Source organism: Fonsecaea monophora, assembly GCF_001642475.1.
Source record: "Fonsecaea monophora strain CBS 269.37 chromosome Unknown Scaff76, whole genome shotgun sequence".
NCBI lineage: Eukaryota > Fungi > Ascomycota > Eurotiomycetes > Chaetothyriales > Herpotrichiellaceae > Fonsecaea > Fonsecaea monophora.
This window is the reverse complement of record NW_019174007.1, coordinates 135,926-161,507: the sequence shown is the minus strand read 5'-3', so window position 1 is coordinate 161,507 and position 25,582 is coordinate 135,926. Positions and strand designations below refer to the sequence as shown.

General features: G+C 51.1%; 9 protein-coding genes across 9 annotated transcripts; 4 read left to right on the top strand and 5 right to left on the bottom strand.

Annotated features, from left to right (window-relative positions):
* Window positions 1-1,846: 1,846 nt before the first annotated feature.
* Window positions 1,847-3,896, bottom strand: AYO21_08633 (hypothetical protein; the record flags this gene model as incomplete). Its single annotated transcript, XM_022658576.1, has 4 exons — window positions 1,847-1,898; window positions 1,955-2,352; window positions 2,411-2,531; window positions 2,581-3,896. 4 exons carry the CDS (start codon window positions 3,894-3,896, stop codon window positions 1,847-1,849), a joined length of 1,887 nt encoding a protein of 628 aa, XP_022509167.1.
* Window positions 3,897-4,799: 903 nt separating this feature from the next.
* On the top strand, window positions 4,800-6,691 carry AYO21_08632 (hypothetical protein; the record flags this gene model as incomplete). Its single annotated transcript, XM_022658575.1, has 6 exons — window positions 4,800-5,188; window positions 5,241-5,285; window positions 5,342-5,401; window positions 5,468-5,856; window positions 5,917-6,301; window positions 6,364-6,691. 6 exons carry the CDS (start codon window positions 4,800-4,802, stop codon window positions 6,689-6,691), a joined length of 1,596 nt encoding a protein of 531 aa, XP_022509166.1.
* Window positions 6,692-7,436: 745 nt separating this feature from the next.
* AYO21_08631 (hypothetical protein) lies at window positions 7,437-8,819 on the bottom strand (the record flags this gene model as incomplete). The annotated part of the gene is made up of 1 exon (XM_022658574.1): window positions 7,437-8,819. The coding sequence occupies one exon, from the start codon at window positions 8,817-8,819 to the stop codon at window positions 7,437-7,439; it is 1,383 nt and encodes a 460-aa protein (XP_022509165.1).
* A 931-nt stretch (window positions 8,820-9,750) lies between these two features.
* AYO21_08630 (hypothetical protein) lies at window positions 9,751-11,472 on the bottom strand (the record flags this gene model as incomplete). The annotated part of the gene is made up of 1 exon (XM_022658573.1): window positions 9,751-11,472. The coding sequence occupies one exon, from the start codon at window positions 11,470-11,472 to the stop codon at window positions 9,751-9,753; it is 1,722 nt and encodes a 573-aa protein (XP_022509164.1).
* A 647-nt stretch (window positions 11,473-12,119) lies between these two features.
* AYO21_08629 (hypothetical protein) lies at window positions 12,120-14,623 on the top strand (the record flags this gene model as incomplete). The annotated part of the gene is made up of 8 exons (XM_022658572.1): window positions 12,120-12,122; window positions 12,185-12,255; window positions 12,344-12,750; window positions 12,807-12,948; window positions 13,066-13,372; window positions 13,452-13,748; window positions 13,809-14,195; window positions 14,276-14,623. 8 exons carry the CDS (start codon window positions 12,120-12,122, stop codon window positions 14,621-14,623), a joined length of 1,962 nt encoding a protein of 653 aa, XP_022509163.1.
* Window positions 14,624-15,742: 1,119 nt separating this feature from the next.
* Window positions 15,743-16,917, bottom strand: AYO21_08628 (hypothetical protein; the record flags this gene model as incomplete). Its single annotated transcript, XM_022658571.1, has 2 exons — window positions 15,743-16,217; window positions 16,277-16,917. The coding sequence occupies 2 exons, from the start codon at window positions 16,915-16,917 to the stop codon at window positions 15,743-15,745; spliced, it is 1,116 nt and encodes a 371-aa protein (XP_022509162.1).
* A 1,689-nt stretch (window positions 16,918-18,606) lies between these two features.
* On the top strand, window positions 18,607-19,321 carry AYO21_08627 (hypothetical protein; the record flags this gene model as incomplete). Its single annotated transcript, XM_022658570.1, has 2 exons — window positions 18,607-19,060; window positions 19,110-19,321. The coding sequence occupies 2 exons, from the start codon at window positions 18,607-18,609 to the stop codon at window positions 19,319-19,321; spliced, it is 666 nt and encodes a 221-aa protein (XP_022509161.1).
* A 466-nt stretch (window positions 19,322-19,787) lies between these two features.
* Window positions 19,788-21,947, top strand: AYO21_08626 (hypothetical protein; the record flags this gene model as incomplete). The annotated part of the gene is made up of 4 exons (XM_022658569.1): window positions 19,788-19,881; window positions 19,933-20,013; window positions 20,060-20,290; window positions 20,344-21,947. The coding sequence occupies 4 exons, from the start codon at window positions 19,788-19,790 to the stop codon at window positions 21,945-21,947; spliced, it is 2,010 nt and encodes a 669-aa protein (XP_022509160.1).
* Window positions 21,948-23,208: 1,261 nt separating this feature from the next.
* Window positions 23,209-24,396, bottom strand: AYO21_08625 (hypothetical protein; the record flags this gene model as incomplete). The annotated part of the gene is made up of 1 exon (XM_022658568.1): window positions 23,209-24,396. One exon carries the CDS (start codon window positions 24,394-24,396, stop codon window positions 23,209-23,211), a length of 1,188 nt encoding a protein of 395 aa, XP_022509159.1.
* Between the last annotated feature and the right edge of the window lie 1,186 nt (window positions 24,397-25,582).

Genomic DNA, 25,582 nt, shown 5'->3' with positions numbered 1-25,582 from the left:
ACTTCCCCTAAAGCCCTTTAAGCCTTTTTTAATCACTTTTTAGCGGTCGTTACTCAATATTCTATTCGTACGATAAATATCTAGAATTTTGACGAATATGGTCTTAGAATGGGAGTCTGTACGAATTAACGAGTGATCGGACGAAGTACTATAAAGCGTTTATATATCAAAAGTCCAGAAAATCGCGATTAGGTTACTATTATCGAAGCCTATTTGTCACGAACACCCACGTGACACTGGACACTCGGCTCAGGCCACCAACCAAGGAGTTAGGCCGCCAGCCAAGTAGCTGGCTTACCGCATGTATATAGCAAGAGGGGTCGTACCTGTCAACCTTGAAGCCTCTTCAAGCGTTGACGTCTCTATCTATAGGCTAGTTATCTATCAATATCGATCCCATAGTACACACATTCACCCTCCAGTTAGCTAATTGGTCTGATACTATTCTACGGATGGTCGTACGATTGATCCATTAATCCTTTTTAAAGGAAAAGATCTTCAGTCTACTTAGTTTCTACTTAATACTCCTTCGAATTAGCACTTTCGGTGTATAGAGAACGCATTTACTTCAAATCAAGTCGGACTCAGTTAGTTACGAGAGATCTTCCTTCTACAGACTTAGACGAATGATACCGTACGACTTCTTCTTTACGACAACGCCAGCAGTCATATTTCGATCGATTTTATGTACGAATGCTTTATTAATGATGTTCAGTTAGTCTATATACCTTTACATTCATCGTATATCCTTCAACCTCTTGATGTTGGCGTCTTTTCAGTTTTAAAGCGACTATATAGAAAAGAGATCGCTAATTTATCAAGATACAACGAAACGTAACCCGTATAACGCCGTTAATTCATTAAATACTATATAAAAGTAAGAGAATAGGTTCTTATACCTCGATATATCGAAACTGGCTGGAAAGGAACTGGATTATATCCGTACGACCTAAGGAAAGTTCTTCAATCATCGCAGGTTATACAACGTACGGATCAATCAACGATATCACCATAGTCACCGTAAATTAAGAAGAGAAAACTCTCTATCAGCGAGTGTATAGCTACACCTTTAAGCGGACGATAATTTCGGACTTAAGCGTACGAAGTCCTTCAAGATATACCTATTCAAAGAGATACTCGATTAGTCATCTAAAAGGCAGCAAAAGTAATTGATTAACTTACTTGGAAATCAACGCAACAATCACTTTAATTAAGTCAATTATCGATCACTCTTCAAGAGAAGACTATTACTAAGCGTACGAAGGTCAAGATTGACTCAAATAAGACCTTCGCTTCTATCGAGGAAATTAAAAAGGCTCAGGACCAGGTAGCTCAACGACAGGAGGAATGGAATAAGATAGATAGAGTAAAAGAGGCTAAATCGACGTCAGATACATTAAGGAAGACTAAATTCGCGAGTCTCTGTACGTAATGGCATATAAACGACGTCGATGGCGACGATAATTGAAATATTGTACAAAAATCTATTTTGTCGCAGTTGGCGCATTACACGGTTGGCGCATTACGGGATGGTCTGACTTACGTATGTACCTCGTAGTGATCTAAGCTTGGCAACGTCCTTTAAAATTATGTAAGCCCGGCGGCCGGGGTGCCACACCTAGTAAAGCGGAAGGTCTGATGGACATGGAGCAGTTGCAAGCGTGATACAAGAACTCTACACTGCACAGAGGCAGGACGTAATTTAGGCTAACGTCCGCAATCTTGCTACGATTGCTACAATGCTATCAACTTCGACGCTGGAGTGAACCTGCTCAAGATAGTTAAACTAACTAGCCACTAGTCTCATAGAGGCACATCCTCCTTGCCCAATCCTTCAATGACAACTTCACTCCCCAATGAACGACGTCAAGACCTCTGGCTCCTGGTTGAAATACCACCTGCAGCGGGTCAGCACCTGACAAGGAAAAGAAACCTAGATTGGGGGCCAACTCACACATTATCCTCTCCCTTATTGTGCAACTCCTGCTGCAGAAACCCACTAGCCAGCCAAGCAAATTCGAGTTCCGGCTCCGGACACCTACTCTTCCATTCAAAATCCTCATAGCGATGTAGCCTCAATAACTCAAAATAATGCAGACGCGAGCCACCGTGGAAGGAGTACAATTTGCCGTCGACTGTGCCATTCTTGAACGAGCTCTGGCAGTTGTCGCCCCACACCGTCTTCTCCAGCCAGGCCAGCATCTGCGACTGCCAGTTCTTAGCCTTGCCTGGCTTGAGGAGGAAGGAGCTGTAGTTTTGGGTTTGGAGCTTGTTGATGATATCGACGATATAGAGGGTTACGCGCTCAATGGAGGGCAGGAGGCTGCCGTGGCCCACTGGTGCACCCGGACCCTGTCCAGAGATGAGGTTGGCCCAGGCAAAGATAATTAATTGGAAAGGAAACACATACCATATAAACAAAATAATTTGGCATATCGTTTGCGATGGCGGAAAGATAGGCTGCGGGGTCTTCCTTCCATTTCTTCTGGAGGTCCACTCCATTCAATCCGATCGTTGGCCATCTTGGCACCCTGCCGGAGGTGTCAGTCATGCGCCGGACAAAAGTGCTCCCCAACTCACATTGACATGTCGAAACCCGTGGCGCAGATGATAACGTCGAACTCCCGCTCCGTGCCATCGGCGGATTTGATGCCCTTGGCCGTGAACGAGTCTAATTCTCCCCAAGCAATTTCGACGTTGTCAGCGCAGAGTGCTTCAAGGTATCCGGTTCCAGGTGTAGGTCTTCGGCATCCCACAGGATAGGTAGGTAGCAGAAGCTCGGCCAGCTCGGGCTTCTTGGCGAGTCTTCTCTTCATATCCTTGGTCGTAAAGTCCAAGGCGTCTGCTTGAGCTTTGGTGCCATGGATGAAGAAGGGAAAGCCATCGTTCAACTCCTTCTCGACGGCCTTACGATACTTGAGGTATTCGTCAGGGTTCTTGGCCCAGAACGCTTTCTGCTCCTCCGTAAATGGTTCCCCATTTGCCGGAACGAAACTAGAGCCCAAGCTCGCCGTGATCCAGGTCGGATTGCGCATGAAGACAGTCAGCTCTGATACCTCCTTTTGGATGGCGGCGGTAATCTGAATACCACTGCTGCCGTTCCCGATCAACCCGACCTTCTTTCCCTTGAGGTCGGTCTTCGGATTGTAATCAGCACTGTGAAGGAGTTGGCCTTGGAAGAGTTCACGGCCTGGGGTTGTAGGCCAACGCCAGTGATTGAAATATCCGGAGGCATTGATGAATATATCGCACTCCTCGACTATGTCCTCGCCAACTTCACCATCTGTGATTCCAGGACTCGAAACAACGGTTCTTCTTCCATCTGTCTGCTTGCTGTGGACGAGCCATTGCTGTTTCTCGTCGTTCCACTCGGCACCCACGACCTTCCGTCCGGTCGTGATATACTGGTTAAGTTGATACTTCTCTGCCACTTCTTCGAAGTACTTCAGAATCTCCGGCGCCGTGACATAGTACTCCGACCATCTGGGATTCGGTGCCCAGGTGAAGAGATAAGCGTGAGCTGGTATATCGCAAGCACATCCCGGATATTGATTCTCGAACCATGTCCCGCCGAGACCCTGGTTCTTCTCAAGAATGTGGAGATCAATGTTCTTGAGTACACCAGTTTGGACTTCATGTGCCAATGACAAGGCGCTCGCGCCAGCTCCGGCGACAATCACTTTCATTCGACGTGGCCACAGGAAGGGCATCTTCGACAACTCGTACGCGAGGGGGTATTTTTTGTATGCCTCCGTGGCTTCGATGGGTGCGGGTTCCCGATGAGCATTGTTGGTATCGGCCTCCGTCACTCCATTGAGGGCGCCATTTGTTACGGTGTGGGCCACACCGTTTATCCCATCTTCTGTCGCTCCATTTGTTACTCCGTTGATTGCCATCGTAAATTTCTTTTGCAGAGTTAGCAGGGCAAGGGAGGTTGTGTTATTATGCCTGGGGCCAAGGTGTGAGAATCCACCTTTGACAAGCCGTGAGATTCGTTTGCTACTCTTTATGAAATGATGGTTTTCATCGGTTGTTCAAGTCCTACTGCCTCGTGTCCACAGGATGCCCAGTGGACAGCTATGTAGAAACACTGTTCATCTCTTGAATGCCGGGGGTTGAAGTACCGGGGAGGCCTAAGGAGGAGGTGCCTTTTTCCGGGTTGGAGACTCCATATCTGATCCCATGGGTCAAGACCTCCGTGCGAAAGATAGAGCTCCTCCCACGAACATCCAGGCCGCTCGAAATGAGCGGCATGGGAAGGGAGGCGAGCGAATGAGTCTGGATAAACTCGGCAAGGATGGGGCGGTACCGTGCCATGTAGCCGATCGCAGTACAGTGACGAAGGACGTTGTATGGGCAGTGGAGAAGAACACCAGCACCCACGCCGGACCAGGAGAGGTTTTCAGCTCTATACCGAGGAGAGAGAATCCCCAGAAAATGTCGGAAGTGTGGCCAGACGCGGGCCGAGAGACGGAAAAAGACGATGTCAAATTCCGCGACGCCGCCTCCTCTCCATTCACACTCCTGTGCAAGCTCGTTCCCCAGACGGCGCGAGAAGAAGTCGACCTCCTTTCTGGGGCTTACCCCAGATTGCTCTATCCTCAGAGAGACTGGGCATCTGGGGTTGGCCTGATACGATGCCTTTGGAGGAGGGGCGGTGAATATAAAGGCGAGAGGTCTCGACCTGCCTTCGATCCCCTGGTCAACCTTGCCGTCTCAATCTCTCAGACCCATCTTCCACTCCTGCACTTGTTAGATATTGTCCCTACCAAAGAGGTTGACTGGAGTTTGTGAACGCCATGACTGTGCTCAACACTGATGCGGCGGTCTTCGAGCGCCGCCGTCATTTCAAGTTCTACACCGTCCTCATCATCCTCTTTGTGTCACTGGGCACGTGTTCCTATGGCACTTCAGCCTCCATCATCAGTACCACGCTGGGACAGCCTTCCTTCTTTGTAGCCATGGGTCTCAATGACTCCAACATGGCCAGCTTGACTGGTGCAATGAACAGTCTCTACTACGCCGGAGGCGTCTTCGGCGCCATCTGCCATGGCTTGATTGCTGACAGATATGGACGCAAGTGGGACATCTTTGTCGGTTCAACTTTTGTTCTCGTCTCTCAAGCATTGATCACTGGATCTGTGAACCCCGCTATGTTCATCGTCTTTCGGTTCTTCGCCGGCTGGGGGTAAGCTCCTGTTCTCATTTCGTCAACGAACACAGATCTGACTAGCAACCAGCGGGTTTCAATTGGTCGCCGCCGTCCCAATGTGGATTGCAGAAATGTACGTACACCAGATTCCCAGCCGCTTATATCTCAGAGCTGACTGGGTATGCGTAGCGTTCCACCGGCACATCGCGGCATGCTCAGCGACATAGCTCCCATCATGATCAACGTCGGGTGAGTCTGGCCAGTGCATGGTGGCCGACCAAGCCATTTGCTTCGCTCTGACGTCTTGTATGACAGCTACACGCTCACTGGATATGTTGGGGTCGGCTTCTACTTTTTTGATTCGAAAGATGCCTGGAGGGGTCCAATGGCGCTGACAATGATTCCCCCATTGATCCTCTGTTGTGGGATCTATTGGATTCCAGAATCTCCGAGATATCTTCTTCTCAAAGACCGATACGAGGAGGCATGGGCAATCATTGCTCGATTACATTCGGATCCTAGGGACCCTCACAATGAGTTTGCGAAACGCGAGTACTATCAAATGCAACGACAGATCAAGTTCGACGCTTCCCTGAGCACGGGGTACAAAGAGATCTTCACCAGGCCCTCTTACCGGAAACGAGCTTTCATCTCGATCATCTTGATGGTCTGCGTCATGAGCTCGGGTGTTCTAACCATACAAAGTACTGCCTTACCACCTTCCCCCCTTTCCTCCCTTTTTATGCATGTGCTAAGCTTTGCAGACTACGGCGTCAGTTTGTACGCAAAACTAGGATACGACAACCTTCAGACACTGCTCTTTCAAACCGGCTACACGGCAACAGCTCTATGTTTCAGCATCATTGCCATGACCTACGTCGACCGCGTCAAGCGGAACTATCTCATCGGCGTTGGCTTTACCGGCTGCGGCATCGCTGTCATCCTCGAAACAGCGCTGACTGCGAACTTTCTAAACTCTGACAACAAGGCCGGTCTGGGCGCCGCTGTTTTTGCCTTCTTCCTCTATGTGGTCTTTTTTGAACTTTGTTTGGATGGACCTGAGTTCTTCTATCACTCTGAGATCTGGCCGACGCACATGAGGGCGAAGGGTTACACGCTTTGTGTCGCTTTCTACAGCGGGATCAATATGTAAGTGTATATGCCCAGAGCCTCTTGTGCGATATCGACGTGCTGACACTAGCCTTCTCTAGAGTGTGGCTGCAAGCAGCACCTACAGCTTTCGCGAACATCGGATGGAAGTACTACATCTTCTTCATCCTCTTTTCGGCTCTGGGAGCGTTCTGTGCCTTTTTCATCTTCCCCGACACCCTGCACAAGCCGTTGGAAGAAGTCGCGGCCATTTTCGGGGATCACGACCTGGTCATAGTTTATCAGAAGGAGCTCGATAGCGCTCATATTGCTCTTGAGACTATCGAGGAGATTATTCCCGGAATGGGTCCGAAGCAGGTCGACGACGTAAGTTCAGAGAAGGAGGGACCTCGAGCGGCCGTGATTGAAGATGTAGGCACCCAAGCCTGAAAATGGATGAGAAGTATCCGTCAGGTGCTCTGCTCATGCCCCTTCTACTTTGAAGTCGAGGCAAATGGGGTGGATGCTTGTCAGAGGCGAGGAGGAGTGTGCTTCCCTAGGTACCTTACATGACAAACACGTTGTTTCCTGATTTTCCAACATTCGCGCTGAGCAAATACTATTACTAGGGGCTGCTAATCTTGCAGAATTTGCGGATCAAGGGTACCAGGTAAGTGGTAATGTGTGTACCAATTGTTGGTTGCAGCTTAGGTACATAAGTGCAACGTCCCATTCTGAATCGAATTGAATTCCCTTGGTTGGGGAAGCGACGATTGTACCGTGGTCACGAGGGCTTTGAATCTGTTATAGCCATATATATTAGTGATGCTGCTGGCCTGCCACCCCCTTTACAGGATTCCGTAATTTTACTATATTGGCCCTCTTTTGCATCCTTGGTGGCAAATGTCCTCAACTGGGGTCAGCTTGGGAAGCCATCATGACAGTCTCTCCGAAGGATGAGGGAACAAGTGGACAAGCCGCAGATTTGGCACATCCTTTCAGGGCGTGTTAATTTATTCTTTGAGATAGCCAGGAGAATATACTACGTACGTACAGCATCTCTCCATTCGATACCACGAACAGTTGACCTTGAGAAAGACTACGAATGTTTGGAAACATATTCAATTAGAAGATGGTGTTAATACATGAATAGTGACCCAGAATAGGGCCATTATTATACTCGAGCACGTCTCAATCAGATAATTTGCGTCCGAAAGCAAGCACGGACAAACCTTTTGGGATGTCCAAGCTGTGCTTCCTCTGTCACGGCGTCAGTTCGGTACATGGTCCTTTCACTCCTCTGCGTAGCATTTTGGCTGATCCGCCAACCTCGAAGAAGGCCCATGCAGAGACCAGCAACAATGAACACAACTCCTGTGAAGATTTGTGCGCAGACATACGAGCCGCTCTTGGCCACAATCTGCAGGGCGACTGGCGCACTGGCAATCGACGGAATAGCCAGCACAACCCAGAAGATACTCAGTCCCGAGGGTAGATTCTCGATACCAATGATCTCAGCCATGACTGGCGCAGCGAGTACCCAAAAGACGCCACCCACGGTGCCTTCAACAAGAGCAAAGAAGATCAGTAATCCGTAAGTTTTGGCGTTGATCCAAATTGACAACGCAAAGACGCCGGTCAACAAGGTCATCAATGTGGCCAGATTGAAACGCCCAAAACTGTCGCCGAAGTATCCAATGAGTGGACGCCCGAGTGCCTGGCCTAGCATAAAGAGAGCCGGAATGACTGCCGCTTGAGAGTCGTCAAGCCCGATCTCGTTCGCATAGTTGGCAAGGGTGAAGACCAGAACGAAATAACCAAGCATACTTAAAGAGCCAAAGACCAGCAAAGCGATGTATTCCATTCGTTTGAGAAGAGTAAAGTCAAAGGCCAGTTGCCGTGAACCAATCGATTCGTACCGGGTTTTGATGAGTAAAATGGCCACTGTATTGACAACAAAGGTGATGATGCTAAGATTTCGAAGGGTCCAGGCCAGACCCAGGCTCCCAATCATCGCCGATGCGCTTAGGGAATATGTGAGGCCTCCAAGACCAGCTCCTGCGATCGCTGCCCCATTGGCCAGTGCACGTCGCTTGGTGAACCATTGGGAAACGATACCGTACGATGGAAGAAACATTAACCCCATTCCGATGCCGAAGAGGGCACCCTGGGACAGCAAAAGCTGCCAAAAGCCAGTCGATATGCTCGCGCATATGAGGCTCACTGATTGTAGGAGAGCACCGCAGACCATGGTAGGCCGTGTCCCGACGGCTCGAACAAACATAGTCACCAGTGGAGAGAGTAAAAGAGTGCATCCGATGCTCAAGGATCCGACCAACGCATACTCGAAGGGGCCGACTCCTGGAAACGTGTCGTTTTTTAGATGATAAGCCAGGAATACCGAGTATGCGGCGTTGACGCCCCACGAATGGGCATTGACGACTGCAACGCAGAGGGTCACGATCCAGCCGTAGCCTCCATCCGGCGTTGCAGTACGGGGCTGTTCTTGTACCACAACCGTTTGATTTTCTGAATACGCCCCCAAGGCAGAGCCTGATTGTGATTCGAGTTGGGACATCACCGCACCAGAGAGTCAAAGGAGAAGAGCATAGCTAGATTTGAAAGACTGAAAGACGTCCTCGATACGTGATGTCCTATATAAAAACCAACTTTGCAGAAACACCCAGATCTATTCCCCGAAACATGACTAGCTTCCCTTGTTTCCACAACAGGGACGGCATATTATTATTATTATTTTTACAAAAGGGAAAAAAGAAACGGCTTGACGGGTCATAGATTCCCTGCGGCACCCAGAGAATGTCTCGATGTACCCTGGTAGCTCCTGTGTCACCACTCGTACCGACACCGGTCCTGTTTCCGGACTTTATCCATGCTCTAGCTCTTGAGGCATTTCGTGCTCGAGCACCCCCCCTCCAGAGAGTCTTCTACTGTCAATTGAGTAACGTCACAGAGACAAATCTCTTGCATTACGTGTCAATCAGCAACTGATTTTGCAGGAGGACTGCTTGCTAAAGGAACGGGTTGTACGCTGAAGTCACCTGCAACAATTGTGAGAGCAATACACGACCCCATACCACATTAGACCGTCGATAGGCGTGACTAGCTCTAGAGACCTGTTCATGGTAGAACGTAAAAGTTTCAGGTGTATCCTGCTGTTGTGAAAGTATTGTTGCTCCTTCCAATCCCTCATGACTCGCACGGGTCAGTATTACTCTCATTTTGCCATGACCGCAGTTTGTTTTCTTCTCTACAACCGGTACCGAACATCAACAATGATGTGGTTGAGACGGCTTCGACAGCGCAGGCGGCAAATACATGCCCGACTACCGCACATGCAGATTTCTCCACGCTCGAGGCCAACACAGATTTTATTCGGGATAGGCCCGTGTGTAGACCATTCGGATTGCCTCGAAGCAAAAATCTTGCGAGACAACCTGCAACCTATGCTCATCAGAACATGCTCCGCGGTCTTCAGGTCGGGGTAGTCGCTACGTAGCAGCCAAACTTTGGCCTGGGGCTGTCCCCAGCCTGCAGAAACAAGACGACCGGATCGTCATGTCCGCTCCGGCCTCGGCGATGTTGAGGTTCGACAAAATGATGTTGGCCTCTGCAGTGCGTCCGAGTCGCTGCAGGCATTCGTAATATCCTTTCAGCGCCCAGATATTATTAGGGTGTTGATGCGCTCGAACCAACTTCTCGTCCAGTCCCAAGTCCTCGGCATAGATCTGTGCGGCTTCTGCAACATGACCTTGTTCCAGAAGTAAGGCTGCGTACGGATGGCGAGTTGGCAGCATCCAGCCCCACGGCTCGGAATATATCAAAGCGTCATCCTTCGCTACGGCGAGTTGTAGGCTCTCGAACGCCATCTTATAGTTCCCACGCCGGTACTCGATTTCCCCGTCCAGCATGGCTGTCGCAATCTCAAGTTCGTCGACGACCTTGTTCGGGAAATCCATTCGGGTAACCGGGACACGCTTGGCCGCATCGCGAAAAAGCTCTCGTTCTCGATCGGCATTTTGGACATTTCTGGTTGCAGCCCAGGCGATCCCTTTGCCATAATGCACCATGGCCGTGGTAACACAATAGAGCTGCTTGTTTTCTGGCAATGGAAGTCTCTTCAACCTGTCCCACATTCCAAACCTGATGAGGACATGCACGCGGACCGACTTGAAGAATTCCACCCAGTCGGCCATCGGAGGGGAGTTGATAAGGAGGATATCATCGCTGAGAGTAGACTCCATGCGATCCGTCGCCTCCAAGGCCACGCGTGAGTTTCCGGCCATCATGGCTCCGTAGATCAACGAATGGTAATTGTGCATGCGATAAAAGGTGTAAAAGTTTTTACCGCCCTCACGGGCATAGTATCTATCATCCGCCATGGTTGCTTGGATGTTTGTATGCATGGCCCGGCGATAATCTCCGACGAGAACGTCGATATGACTCGACATATGGGTAATATGTCCGCCGTCCGGGACAAGTTTTCTGAGGTTATCTGCCGTCCTCAGGGCTAACTGCGGGGTTTTCGACATCTCGACACAGTGGATGTACATGTGCAGAATCCCCGGATGGCGGTCTGCTCTCGGGTGCTGTAGACCGGATTCAAGAATTGTCTTGACTTCCAGGACCGGTGTGGCGAGATTTGGCTCACCGGTCCCGGCCTCGTATAGCTTCCACGGTGCCATGTTCATTAACGCATCGGCTGCCAGGGTGATAATGTCCAGGTTTCCGGCTCCAAGCTTGAGGTTAGCCTCCCTCATTGCTTCGGCGTATGCTCGGACGGATGGGGTGAAGTCGCCGGGTGGCTCTCTGGCTGGAAAGCGATGTTGCAGAGCTTCGATGATAGCCTGCTCCGCGACCGAGGCTTTGTCAGATAATTCCTTCGCTTTACGGGACCAGTCGTAGCATTTCGCGACAGACTCTTTCAAATCCTGGGGATCAAAAGCCTGCCAGACCTTATTGTAGTTGGGACCCGTGGCGAAGGCGGCTCCCCAGTAGCCCATTGCGCAGTCCGGATCGTGTAAGATGACCTGTCGGAAACAAGCAGCCGACTCTCGGTGGTTAAACGAATAGACCCATAAAAGGCCTCGATCGAACCATATCTGGGCGTCGTGAACCTGGGTGCAGACAGGCCATGTATACTCACCGAGATCGTAGTAAGGTTCACTGGCGGAGACTTTGCCTGCGTTTTCCAAAGTGAGTGCTGTCGCCATCTCGAGAATCGTCTTTCGAGAGAGTTCGAGGAGTAAATCGAAGAAGGGACATGTGTAGAATTTACATCTGGCTCTATACTAGGTCTCGATCAAAATTCTAGTCGGGGACTAGTTCTGTTTTGCGCAAGCGAAGTCTAGTTCGCGGCACCCACCAGAGGGTTGACAGAATTCCATCTCCACTATTGGGCTCGTGGGGTATTCTGCCCATAATACCTGCATCGCTGGGGAGACGGAATTCGGTCACCGGCATGCGACGGTGGCTTTACCTAATTGAGACACTTATCTGTGGGTGGTCGGTGCGGGGCGAGGGAACTATGGTTCGTCTAGAATTTGTTGCCTCAACTGGTCCCCGAGGTTCAGTCGGGGAATAGATGTGTTTGCCAAGGTTGAGAAGCCGCCACCTCGCACCTCAGATATTCTCACACTATATACTCTAGATCTAGAGACCTAGAGACCCAAGGAATAGGCAAGCGGCGAAACAGCTTGCCCCGCAAATGTTGAAAGGATCAAGACAGCACACGCCGAGGCAGCAGCAGTCGCCTGAGCATGGACAAACAGCAGTCCGGGGTCGGGCATACGACTGCTCACCAACGCACAGCATGTCTCAATTGCCGTTCGACCAGACAACGTTGTAGCCGGGAAACTCCATGGTGAGTTCACCCCGGAGGGAGGAGAGACTCATTCTTATATCCAGAATTAATCATGTGTGTAGCTCGCGCTGCTTGTCGAATGGTTTGTCGTGCAGCTATCCTCACTCTTCTCGTCGTGGTCGGAAGCTGGGAAGTACCAAGTGAATCATGCCTCTCCGTTTCTTCTTCGTGACCTAGTCAGACTCTGGGCTTCCTGTCCGTCTCTGCTGACGCAGCGGCAGCAAACCCGACACCGTCGAAAAGCTCTTATCACGCATAAACCATAGCAGCGTGCGAGACCAGGTCATCAATGCCCTTCTCGCATCTACCTCGGCCAGAGACTCACCTTCGCAAGCTGATGATGTCTCTATCCCCTCAAATGCCCCGTTCGCCTATACGACCGACAGCAACGGTGATCCTCGTCAAAGCCTTGAACCCGGAGATGGTCAGACCAATTCTGCGGCAGACGGGCCCGAAAATCAACAGGCTCTGGAAGCGCCTTTCCGCAACTGGGGAGCCAAGGTCAATAACCTGGGGAGCACCACCTCCCGACAGAATTCAGATCGATTGCATTTGCCAGTGGCTTTCCGCCTACCATATGGCAAAGATGCTATGGATTCAGTGGCTAAGCGCCTAACAAATTATTTCAGTACAGTGATCCCGCCTTCTGTGACCTATATAAAGTTCTGACCCCGATTTGGGTAGGCCCTCGAAAGACTCTGCAGAAGGACTGGCATTACTTAGCTGCCCAATCGGTGAACAGCACATTCAGACTGGAAAAGGGTGTCTGTGATCCTATCACTGCCCGGCTAATTGATGAGGATGATGTATCGCTGTATTTTAAGCTGTGAGTTGCAGTGTATCCTGGGCTGGGCAGTGCATTTGGTAAAAGCCTGTCATCTTCGCATTCCAAGCATTGCCCACTGGACACATTAGTGTTGCATGGACTGACCACAGGACTCAGGTTTTTAGAGCTGCGTAACCCTTTCGTCGGGTTACTGGATCCTCTCCTCCATACCCCCGACTATGTCTATTCTATGTCTTTCACACTGTTCTCCGTTGTTTGTGCCCTTGGCTGTGCGGTATCAACCCTTCCTCGGGATCGCGTTGTCTACCCCGCCCTGTTTACTTTGGCCGAAGGATGCCTGAAGTGGTCCATCGCGTCGTCTGTGAAGTCGATTGAAACGATCCAAGCCATAATTATCATGCAGTATTGGGCTCCTGTTCACCAGAAGCAATCGGATGATCCCTACTGGCTTCAAGTGAATCATGTGAGAAGAGCGACATTTTGCGCAGATCACGCACCGCCGAGCGGATGAGAAGAGCTGACGTGCTTTTTGAGTTGACCAGGCCGTACGACTCGCCAGGGAGATTGGAGTAGATAAAGCCACCGTCGTCACCGAACATCTCAGTGCTCTACCGCCTTCTACGGGTACGGACACAAAAGAGCGTATTTTTCGGAACTTTGAGAGAACGTGGCTATATACATTCATCGCCGATAAAAGCTTCGGTATCATAAATGGACGGCGACCCCTAAATGTTTCGAGGCACGAACTCCCTGTGTCAGCAACAACGTGGTGGCAACATCCGATGGCCACACCCCATGACCGGATGATCAGCGGCATCATAGAGATCAGGGTACTCCTGGTGCGTACTAAACGCTTCAAACTCCCCGACGGGCTTGAAGATTTGCTGATAGCAATATAGATGCATGCATTGGAAGATCGACAACGGTCGAAGAATGACGTGACATCCATATCAAATTGGCATTTACAGGCCCTCCAGACATTGGAACAAGCCCGCGATTCCCGATGTTCTCATGATGGTGATCCATCGTCCAAGTACCTTCCTATTCTCGCATTCTACATGGATCACAGCATCCTAATCCTCAATGCCCAAGCCGCCGCGGCATTAAGGGGCCTTGATGGAGGTACGGCTTCGCCCGAGCTTCGAAGCGTCTTGCAAACAAGTGTCACCGTTGCGAGCCACCTGATGGATATTGTGCTCTCTGAACAGATCATGTTCGATCTCAAGTTGGGCTCCCACAATAATCTGTTCATCATCATCTGTCATGCAGCCACGGAAATCATTTTTGTGAGTCTTCTCGGCGACATCACGAACCGTAGTCAGTCACTGCGGTGCGCTGGTCTAGAGCTGACACGTGTGCCTCCTAGGCCATTAAATGCGACGGCATTGCGTCGACCAGCGTTGCCGAACTGGCCGTCAAAATGAACGCAGTACTGGAACAGCTGGGAAGCGTAGCGGGAGGGCTTCCAGCTTCATCTGCCGCACACCTTTACCTAGACTTCTTCTGGTTTCTGATGTCTCGATTTGACGACGCTGTTAGCAACGATAACCATCAAAATCCACGAAGTGAAGCTGGCGACGACACCTTGTTCCCCGACTGGTACAGGGTATTCGACGAATCCTCGATGGATTTGACCGGTTTTCTTGATAACGACGTTCTTGGCTGGGATCAACCTCTGTTCAGCCACTGTGACTTTGCCAACGAAACGTGCTGAAAGGTTTCAATCAAGAGACACTTGTCACAGTCCGATGTGTGCGTTTCAGTAGTTGATTCTTTAAGCTTGTCTATGCAATGTTGAGGTTTCGAGAAATTTTTTTCTTTCCAACAGCGGCCGATGGCCAAACAGATTCAATCCATTGGAGACAGAGCAACACATCGTCCATATCGGTAAAATTCCCTCTGAAGCTGTCTTTGAAGAGCTCGCCGAGATTAACAGGCAGCTAGGAGTTTTTTTCTTCTTCTCCATGGTAAATATACGGCCGCACTTGAATGCCTCGTTGAGGATCGGAACAAGAAAAAACCGCCCACTGGAAAACACCATTTGTCTTTTCCTCGTATCTGCAGTCTGACCTACTTGATCAACTTCCCCCCTGGTGCGGAGAGGGCACGACACCCTGGCTAGGCTTTTTCTCAAAGAGAGAGGGAAAAGTCCACGTCGACTTGAAGGACACCTCTGCTGTCTAAAACCTTTCGTGCGGCGTTAAAACTCGACGGGCGGAGAGACATCGTGGGAAATATGATATGTAGTACCTAGCCTCCCGTTGCTAGAGTCCCGTCGGCTCGCCCGTACTCCACCATGGCTCCCTCGGTGCTCCCGTGTTTGGCCGGGCGCTCTCGCGATGCTCCGTCATGTGCCCGACTAGAGCAGCCTCGCTCTCAAGCCTGAATGAAAGTGGAGATAGACGAAGCACAGTTCGGGCAATATATAATTTTTATATATCACAAAGCCTCGTACGAACCATGTCCATGTACTTACGCGTACGTTCGCGACGATGCCGGCATTGGGCACTGGTGACGCTGGACACACTGAACACGCTATGTAAGCACACAGTGAAACAAGGGAACAGGGATCAGTGAATAAGTGAGTAGACAATTCCTGAAGCTGGGTTTCGACCCATTCACTCCTCCATCGTCAAAAGAACAAGGTACTTGGGGATTGATTCAATTGGTATTTCTTGTTTTGCACAAGTATGTACATACTATAAGTCTATAAGGTCATCACAGACAAGGTAGATGAAAAGGTAAGTATACAGGTATACAAGCCCACCAAGAACCCTGAGCATGAACTCTCCTTGATACTTTTCATTCCTCTGTTCACCCCCTTTTTTTTTATCTATTCGTGCCGACTAGGATGACGTTCCTCGAGTTCTTGATCTAAGAAATGAAGTAGAAACATTAGCGTTCGTAATTTCTTGGAAACAACACTTCGAGGGGAGATGGCTAAAGTACCTGTCATGGCCCGCCGAACCGCCATCTTGGAGGACGGATCCTGGAACGCCACGAGCGGCTCCATGGCCACGCGCAGATCGGTCTGGTCTTTGCCCAGCGGGGCGTCGTAGTCGATGGAGAAGACGGAGACGGTGGCGAAGCAGCCCTCGTCGACGATGGTGGTCTCACCCGGCAAGGCGCAGTTGCCGTTGATGCAGCGGTTGACGCCGGAGCCGAGGATGTCGCCGTAATGGAACGTGCCCGTCGTGGCGTTGAACACGGCCGAGTCGATGAAGCCACCCCCAGAGAAGCGGGTCTGAATGAACGGCGGGGCGACGCACGAGTCGTTGATGAGGGAAGTAATGAGTGGGGTGTTGACGCTGTTCATCGTTAATTTCATAGCCTCTCACACACACAATCTCATCAGCATGAAACTTACTTCAGCCCATAGCCTACCGGCATCAGCCTCTTACCCGCCTTCGTCCCGTTCACGAGTTGTTCAACCACATCGGCAGCCAACCGGCCCTGGATGGTGGCAGGGTCGGGGTGACCGGAGGCGGTGGTGGCGTTGATCCAGGTATATGCCCTCTGCTCGCTGTTACCCCCAGAAAAGGCGATGGCGGGGTACCCTCGACCGACGGCCGCGTACGTGCCACCCATCGTGCCGCTCAGGGTGTACAGAAAGCTTCCCACGTTGGTGCCGTAGTTGGGCCCGCCCACGTAGAGGTCGATGGTCTTGTTGTCGTAGAACAGCGGAAGCACATGGTCCAGGGCCACAAAGGTGCACGCCGCGGGGGTGCCATTGTAATACCAGATGTCCGGGTCTGATGGATCTCGGCCCAGGGCCGGAGCACCCGCTGGAATCAGGTTGAACTCGGACGCCGTCGTCAGGTTCGGCGACGACGAGTAGACCGACCGACCGCCCTGGCCGCTCTCGTTGTCGACGGGAGCGACGATCAAGACATCGTGTCCGGCAGCCTTGAGGAAGCGGTAGAACTCGCGAAGCTGGGCACTTCCGAACCCGTCGTCGTTGCCCATGAGGATCGAAATGGCCGCAGAGCCGCTAGACAGAGCGGCCATTACGGCCAAGGACGAGACAAGCGAGAGCTTCATCTTTCCGACGTTTTAGTGATGACCCGGACCGAGCTTCTGTGTGACTCGTGAACCAAACCTCGCAAACCCTGACTCTCGAAGCTCTCCGTTCCTCTCAAGAAAGAAAGCCCTAGAGAAAGAAGTAGAAGAGCTCCCCCGGCCACCACGGGGTGCCTTATGCCACTTTAATACCCTAGCCCGTCCATCTCTCTCTTACTTCCCCATGTGTCATCGTCATCAAAGCTCCATGACACTGCAGACAAGTTCCGGCAGGCGCACACGCACCAACGGCCATGCACCGTTAAGTGATTGATTGCAACGTCTCATCGAGGCACACGACCACATGCCTTGACCGGGATAGTGTGAGGACACCAAACTGGGAGGCACAGAAGCTTTGCCAAGTCTGATTGGCTGACGATAAGGGCTTCGGCGAGCTCCATGGCGTCGAAGGAAGCACTACTCCAAGTAGTACCTACGGAGCTTGACCGATGCGGAGTCCATACTCGATGCGAGTTAGAACTTGATAATAAATAGCTTGTGGCGATCGTCTTCCTGAAAGTGCGGGCGGGACGTTCGTTCAATCGAGTTGATAGGGAGAAAGATCGAGATCGAGATCGGCGAGAGGTACGAAGGACAAGTGGTGGTGGGCGCGCTCACCCTAACTCGCCCGAGGCCGAGGGTGACGCCGCCCTGGGCTCACCCCGGGCTCGATGAAACATTACAATCAATCAGGTAACGGTGTATGGCCGTTTAGTGCGCGTGCGCGCGCTGGAACTTATCTACAGTGCCCTGGAGCTTTGCAAACCTCAACCCCAACAATGTAGAAACTTGAAAAGCGGCAACTAATCAGGAGAGCCTCGCCTGCTGGGTATTTGGCACCGCGGGTCAATGCGACTGCGACTCGAATCAACATTGATGCATCAAAGCACAAGCTTCCCTCGACAACTCAAGTTGTGAAATCTTACGATGAATCAGATATTCGTCATTTCAGCATTCGTTCGAGAGTGGGATACCTCAACGCTTCGAGTCTATTGCCCGTTTTGTCTGCGGACACGCTCTCATGGTCTTGGAAGCCTTGATTTCGAGCATGATTCTCCCTTGGAAGCTTCGTTAAAACGCCGACGCGCTCGCCATTGTGGGTATCTATTGGATGATTATCAGATCTGCTTTCCATCTGAGGATGCAGCTCAGAGCAAAGGCTATGGTTGGTTCATTGACAAGATTGAACGGAAATACGTCACTGTCGGCCTGCCCCCTGAAGTTGAACTCGAGAACTACTTCGTTGAGGACGAGAACGGTTCGACAGCGTCCGACTCCATCGGCTCACACTATATACATGTACAATAATATGCCATAATAGACGTTGCATATTCCTGCTTCTTATCCAAACTGTCTTCACTTCATCCAGTGCTGAGGCCCAGAATTATAAGGTGGAATCAAATCTAAAGTCAGTTTCTCGGCTGGCCAGTTCCAATGGCGGACTGAGCAGTACACCATTTTGAGGCGAGGAGCAGCCTCAGAATGCCACGTCATTCGAACCTCTTCCGCTGCAATGGTCAAGGCAACCATGGAAGAAGCTCGGTCATGGTTTCCCTCCTACTGTGCAAACCACGTCGGACAGAATTCTCAAAATGAATAGACGTAGGTATTCTACCTCGGAGGCATGCAAACAACATCATGGTCACACTTGAAGAGTTCCTTGACCGGAAAAATCCAGATATCGACAGCAGCAATATTTTATCAGGTCCTAACACCGTCAGCATCCACTACTCTAATCTTGGCGGAGTAGAAGAATGGGGAGAGTTTAATTATACCACACTCAGGAATCTTTATGGCGAGATACTGGATCGAACCCTCCTCAGCCCTCCGGACAATCAAATTCCAACTGAACTCGAAGCCGAGATTTGGGACGAGCGTCAATTTGAGTTACTCTTCTCGCAATATATGCTGACTCCGGTGCGGTATGCACTCCAGCAAGCTTACGATTATTGTGACAAGTCGTGGGAATGCAATCCTCCGGGAGAATTCTTCGCTCCGATCGACCCCGGGGCCGGGGGCCGTGCTAAACGCCCCAAAGACAGCGACGATCCACGCTTTAGACCGGACTGGTCTTGCGTGAGAATGGCCAGATGTGAGGACGAGGGGGGCGATGGACTTGTTTGAACTTACGACAATTCCAGTACATCAGCTCATATTCATCTTTCATCATTTCACACGGAATAAGACAGCTTACCACTTTCAGCGCGAACGGACCATCTCCATCTATGTTGACCTTGAAGATGTAACCTTCCATTCCATGGTCATCGATGAGTTCCTCCACGCGCACGTTCTGACATGTGGGATATCGCCTGAGTGTTGGACGGTAAAGGCTCTCGAAGGTCTGGGGTGCTAGAGGATGCACCTTCTCGTGCTTGGAGAGAAAGCGGAACTCTGATAGCTCAGACTTGAAGTCGCCAATATTCAAGACCCCGACGTCCACAGGGCGTTTTGTAAGAGACGGTGACCACACCATAGAGCATCGATCATAAGGTTTCAAGCGAACTAAGATCGGACTCACCTTTAGGTGCGCACTCGACGAGGAGTAATGATGGGACGACGGGGAGGAATCTCAGTAAGACTGGGGAAGGTTTAATCACGTGATTTTTAGAAGACTAACAGGCGATCGCGGGGGGGTTCCACATACTAGCGTGCCTCAAACTTCTCGGGGTCGGAGCAGATCGTTGGCTCTCAGTAACTTTTGAACCAGCCGACACATGCACCAAGTGACATGCATAACCCCCGGCTTTTGTCTTTCTTGCGTCCTTGTGCCATCTATAGAAAGCAGGCACCATCCTCCATGTCATCCATTACCAGTCGATATGGCCGCAGGTGTTGCAAAGCGAGACACAGGCGCCGCGCGAAGTGGCCACAACAGACCTGACCAGCAGCCGGTCGCGCCTGGTCGCTCAAACCGTGGGGAACAGCACCAGTCACTGAGAATCAAACCTGACTGAATGACTATAGGAAAACGGCACCTTTCTGCCAAAGAGGAAGAGAAAGATACCGCAGAGTACCGACGAAAGAGTCGACGAATAGAGGAGAGCTGTCAGTTTCTTCCTTTTATATTGCCATTTGACTGACCATGTCACAGCGAATCAACGCCCACGAAACGCCCCCAAAGAAGGCCCGAAGCCCCCTCGCAAAAGCCCCCGATTACAGGAGAGACGACCTTCGAACTCACAACGAACAGCAAGGGGAGGGAAACAAGAGACGAATTTACCTCATCCACAGAGCGAAGAAGTGAAGCCACACCAATACCGTAAAGAGGAGGGCGAAGGCCTATCCACGGTATCAACTCCACAGTTAGGAGTGCACAAGAGCAGTCAGTTACGTCAATGACCTCAATCGACAATATTGCTAATTTCTCCTGTACAGCTAAGCGGCGACGTTGCGAGAATAACGGAGACGAATCGAATCACCAGGCGAAACGTCCAAGACGCAGACCAGCACAATACGCCGAGGCAAGAAGCAAACCTCCAGACAAAGAGGAGTCCATTGAAAATTGGTTGGAAGGGTCTTCCTGGTCTCGCAGGGCTTCAACAGAGCATCAAACCCATCTGCCCGAGACTGTGATCAAGATGCCCCGCAAAGCCGCCGGCACCATCCTTCCATCCCCAGACAATAGCTGTGAAAGCACCACATCGTCGAGAAGGTCAGAGAAATCTACTGCCAGTGTGCATGACACCGAATATCGACAATCATTGCGCTATCGCAACATTTACATCGAACGAGAAAATCCTCCTCCAGAGTTGATGAGAAGGGCACAGCGAATAATATCACGCTCACGAGTCTCACCTGAGATCGATGATGCCACCATTGAAGAGCTGAAGAGGACATCTCGAAGACTTCAAGATGATGCCGAGGATAAGATCATTAAGCAGTTGGTCCCAGATATAATTCCAGCTATGAAAAGGATACCCGACCAGAGGTTGGAAATGAATGCCGATCAACTGTGGTGCAATGCTGTCCCCGTCCCACTCAACGCTAACGTACCTACCACGCCGCTTCCCTTGCCAAAACCAAAACCCGATTTGGCTTTCGGATATTCCCAAGCTGCCTTCACTGAAAAACAGCTTATGACCATTGATCTTCTCGTTGACGACCAGTTCGGCCGAAGTTACGCCACCCCGGACCAGAAGGTTCGATTTCCATTTCTCGAGATTGAGTTCAAATCTCAGGCCAAGAACGGAACCCACTATATTGCAACAAACCAGGCCGCTGGTGCCGGAGCTATCGCCTTGAACGGCAATATGGATCTGACACAGCGCAGCTTTGGTATGGACAAATTCGATTATGAAGAGCCACAATATTTCTCTGTCACTATGGACCACCAACTAGCATGTATTAATGTACATTGGCTGGGAGCTCCAGCTGAAGGAGGACAACATAGCTTCCACGTCGAAGGATTATCACAGCATCTTCTGCGGGATGAAAACGGCATACGAGCGGTTTCTCGAGCGATCAAGAACATCCTTGACTGGGGTGCAGATCCACGCCTACGAGCACTGTGTGCGGCACTAGATGCGTACCGGGAGACTGTGGTCCGTAACAGGGAAGCGGCAAATGCTCAGAGGAGGCAGGGCCATGACAATCCCCTCACGCCACAAATTGTACAGCAGACAAAAGGAACGGTCCTGCCACTTGATCCGGGAGTGGAAAGGGTTGCATCATGCCAGTATGACAGACTGCAAATTGAGCGGCAACCGCAGCGCGAACAAATAACGCCTAGGTACGGTCGGGTGGATATTCCCGCCAGTGCACCCCCCGAGATTTCACGGCACCCTACTATTGCACCGACGACTCACCCCTATGAGGATGCTGTGATATCCCGACAGCCTATCCCAGGTACACATCTCGGGCAATCTGCTGGTGAGACAGGGCACCTACTTGAATATGGCAAAAGTAGGAGGCAGATCAAACCCACGCAGAAGGTGCTGGATAACGCTTCCGCAAATGGAGGTCGGCTCCGAAGACGATGAGGTAATTATGAGAAGACGAGGCAACTGCGCCCTTCTCTTTGTTCTACCCGTGCCGGGTGGTCCTGATATGAGGCAGGGGACTGTCCCATATCTATCTGCAACGACAGCTGCGACAGCTTTTTGTTGCTCGAAGTTGAGGGAGGCATCTCTCTCTCTCATCTATGTCAAAGGAGGCCGCTGATAGTTTTGTCTGCCTCGCTATTGAAGGCACCGCGACGGACAACAGTTTCAGCAATCCAAACTTTCTGTGGTAGGAATGAACTCCACGGACATCGCTTGGCCCTCTGCGCGACGGTCTCGAACGATTTAACCTGTCATCAGCCTCGTGCTCTGTCGCTGTGATGAAATCGTCTAGGGCTTCATCCGTTTTGTCGATCGCCTCTGTTTGTAACTCGGAGTCACATCCTCCTCCTTTGTCCAAGTCAAGCCGAACAACATCTGCTGGCACAAAAGTTAACCTCGGCTCAGGTACACCATCCCCGAAGTGCTTTTGCCGTCAGGTATTGATCTGATTTGACGAATCGACCGGGGTGTCAGTTGGACCTTTTACCATAGCCATACGACATACGAGGTACTGACTGGTTCTGGTCAAACGAGTAAGCCGCTTTAACACAGAGCAGGGCAGATGTCACAGAACGAGTAAAGCAGCAAGGAGGCCTCCGAACCACTGGGTCAAGCAAGGTATACGGGATACACTGAATCCCAAAGTAAGGAGGCAATGCTTATCAACGTACTTGTATGCACTTGTATCCTGTGCTGCTTGGTAAAGAGTATTTGGTCTCTGATTACTCGGTACAATCTATTGTCTATCGCTTAACATGAGCTCAGCTCCAATCGACATTGAATATCCGCCGCCGCCACCGCTATGCACCATATCCCCCGATTTGTCTGCTTTGCCCACTTGTTGATCAATCGCTTGAGGGTACGACGCATACTGATACATCGTCGTAACCAGCAAAATGAGGCTCTTGAACTATGCTGTGTGTGTAGAGCTCCCTTGTCCAGAAGATTTGGAGAAGCTCGCCAGGGACCGCTCGAAGTAGATTCACCTCAACTTGGTCATGCTTTGAAAACAAATGCAAAATGGGCGCCAATATTCGAACACACATCATTCCGATGGAAAGAAACTCTCACCAAAAGGTGTCGAGCGAGATACACTGCTGGCTCTCCTCCGGGTATTCTCTCTCTCTCTCTCTCTCTCTCTCTCTCTCTCTATAAAAATGTCATTCTTTGTACAATATCCCTCGTTGGTGTTCAAAGATCAAGCCTCATCAATGGTCGGCTTGAAGTGAAACCGGTCTTCGGGCTTCGACTTGAAGGGGACACCCAATTCGAACATCTTGCACAAGACATCCGAAAAGTCCTTGAAAAACAAATCCTGGTCCTTGGCATACTTCTCCACCCACGTCTTGAAGATGGGGTCTTGAATCAAGGCAATGTCGGTAGGCAACATCATCAGGCTCTTCGTCGTGGCATCTTCGTATTGCTTGGGTCCCTTCCAGGATCGCCAGCCCCACTTCTCCTCCATGAGCAGGCGGAAGAAATCGTTTGTGAACATGGTCGGGGAGAAGGTCCAGGGTCCATCGAATCCTGAGCGGTTGGCGTGGCATCGGCCAACGGCGTGAGCACCGGACAAGGCCACCATCTCTTGATCATTGAAACCCATGCGGCCAAAGATGGCCCGGATGTGATCTGGGCCCTTGGAGGCGTCGGGCAGGCGGCCGTCCGGTGTGCAGAATGCGACGTCCTTGTCCTGTCGGCCGGGTCTCCAGGGGATGATGGGTCCAGACATCTCTTGAACGGCACAGACACCACCAAGGGTCCACAGGTCGGAGTATGAAATCCAGGGGAACTGGGCCTTGATGGGCTCGAGGAAGTCGCGGGCACTCTTCAAGCCGGCGTTGGCACCGTGCTCGGACTCGGGAGCAAACCGCATAGTTGCGCCGTTGCTTCCTCCAGTGCCTGTAGCAGCATCATAAGTCCCCGACGCATGCCACGCCAGACGCAAGAGCACGGGAGCATAGCTGCCATCGTCATAATCATCCATCTCCCAGAGCTGCTTCGCAATGGCGTTGTACACTTTCTGGTAATCTTCAGCAGTGGGTTTAAAGACCCCGGTGGATTGTCCTGCGCTGCCCTTTTTCAGAGCCTCGGGACTTTCGAGAAGAATCTTCCTTCCATCCCCTGCTGTACCCTGGGTGGTGAAGTAATAATAACCCCCTGCAAGAGCGGCGACTGCTGCTGCGCTGCCATAGGCGGCAGTGGTAGTGTTTGAGGATCTGGGAGCCGATTGGGAGGAATATTGGCGGCGGGATGATTGCTGGAAGAATTGTTTCGCAGCCGCACTGGATCGTGAGGAGCGGGCAGCGAGACGGAGGGACGAGGTGGCTGAAGCTGTGCCGCGTGCGACAGCTTTGGTAAAGGTGCGGGTAGCAGTTGCGGCGGCCATTATGAGAGGTTATATGCACAAAGACGTCTACTGGCTACTGGTACAGTAGAGAATGGGGTGTTTTGAAACGCAGATAACAGAACGAGAGGATGAAGAAGAGCGGGACGGGGGAAGCAAATTATAGAAAATGAGCAAGAACAAGTCCCGAACTTTCCAGAACAGGTCATGGACACCGAGACATGGGTTGGCAAACACGGCGAGGCTGAATAATGGACAATCGGCGACTGGACATCGGTCAGTCAGTCCACTGTCCACAGTCCACAGTCCACACTTGCTAAAGAGACAAGACAAAGACGGACCCAGGACCCACGGAAAAGGAGTGACCGAGAGTGGAAACGAAGGTGTGCGCGCACAGTCCCTACAGCAAGTAACAAGTACATGGGTGGCGGGGAGGAACGGGGAACAATGGGCAAGTCTGAAGTCTTTTTCAGTACCTTGTACTTGTTAGGAAAGGGAAAAAAGGCCCAAAGCAGAAATCATGAGATTTTTTTCTTTGCCCTTTATCAGAAGGCGCGCCGCATTGACGTTATCAGCACGCGGGCTACGGCGCTCGGCGCTAGCGATAGGTCAGGCGCGCTTTTAGCGAGTCATGATTGAACGCTGCTTAATCTTGTTAGTAAAAGGCATCCACTCACAAAGTCCAGTCCAATGGGAACTTGTGGCCCTGGCAGCACGCTCGGTCAGCCTCATCCGGGCTTGGCAGGGGAAGGAAATGGGAATGCTACTCGGTACTCGTGGCTAGCCCGCGGCAATGACCCAACAATAAGTGGCTCCATCAATTTTCTCGTAATCCAAGAGGCAGAAAAAAGCACGTCTTTCTCCGGCTGATTTCGTCACGGCCAAAGCCGGGTCATCATTAGGCATCAGGGTGGCACATGGAAATTTGCCTGGGTCTCGTGTCTCGCTGTTGTTTGCCTGATTAGGAATACCTCCCCACGCCCTCGGTGTCTGTTTCTCTTGTAGGTAATTTCGGGAAACATGCTATTCTTCGCCCCCGGGATGGGCGCAAACACACGAGATTTAGTGCTTGAAAGCTATGTATTTGTTTTCTATGAAGGAAGCTGTGTGTGCATGTCGCTCTGAGCTAATTGTGCCTGAGAGACAGGCTGTTTGTGGACGACCATGAGATACCCAGCACTGTTGTCACTCTTTGTCCCTCACACCCAGCACTGCTGTTGCTGCCTGT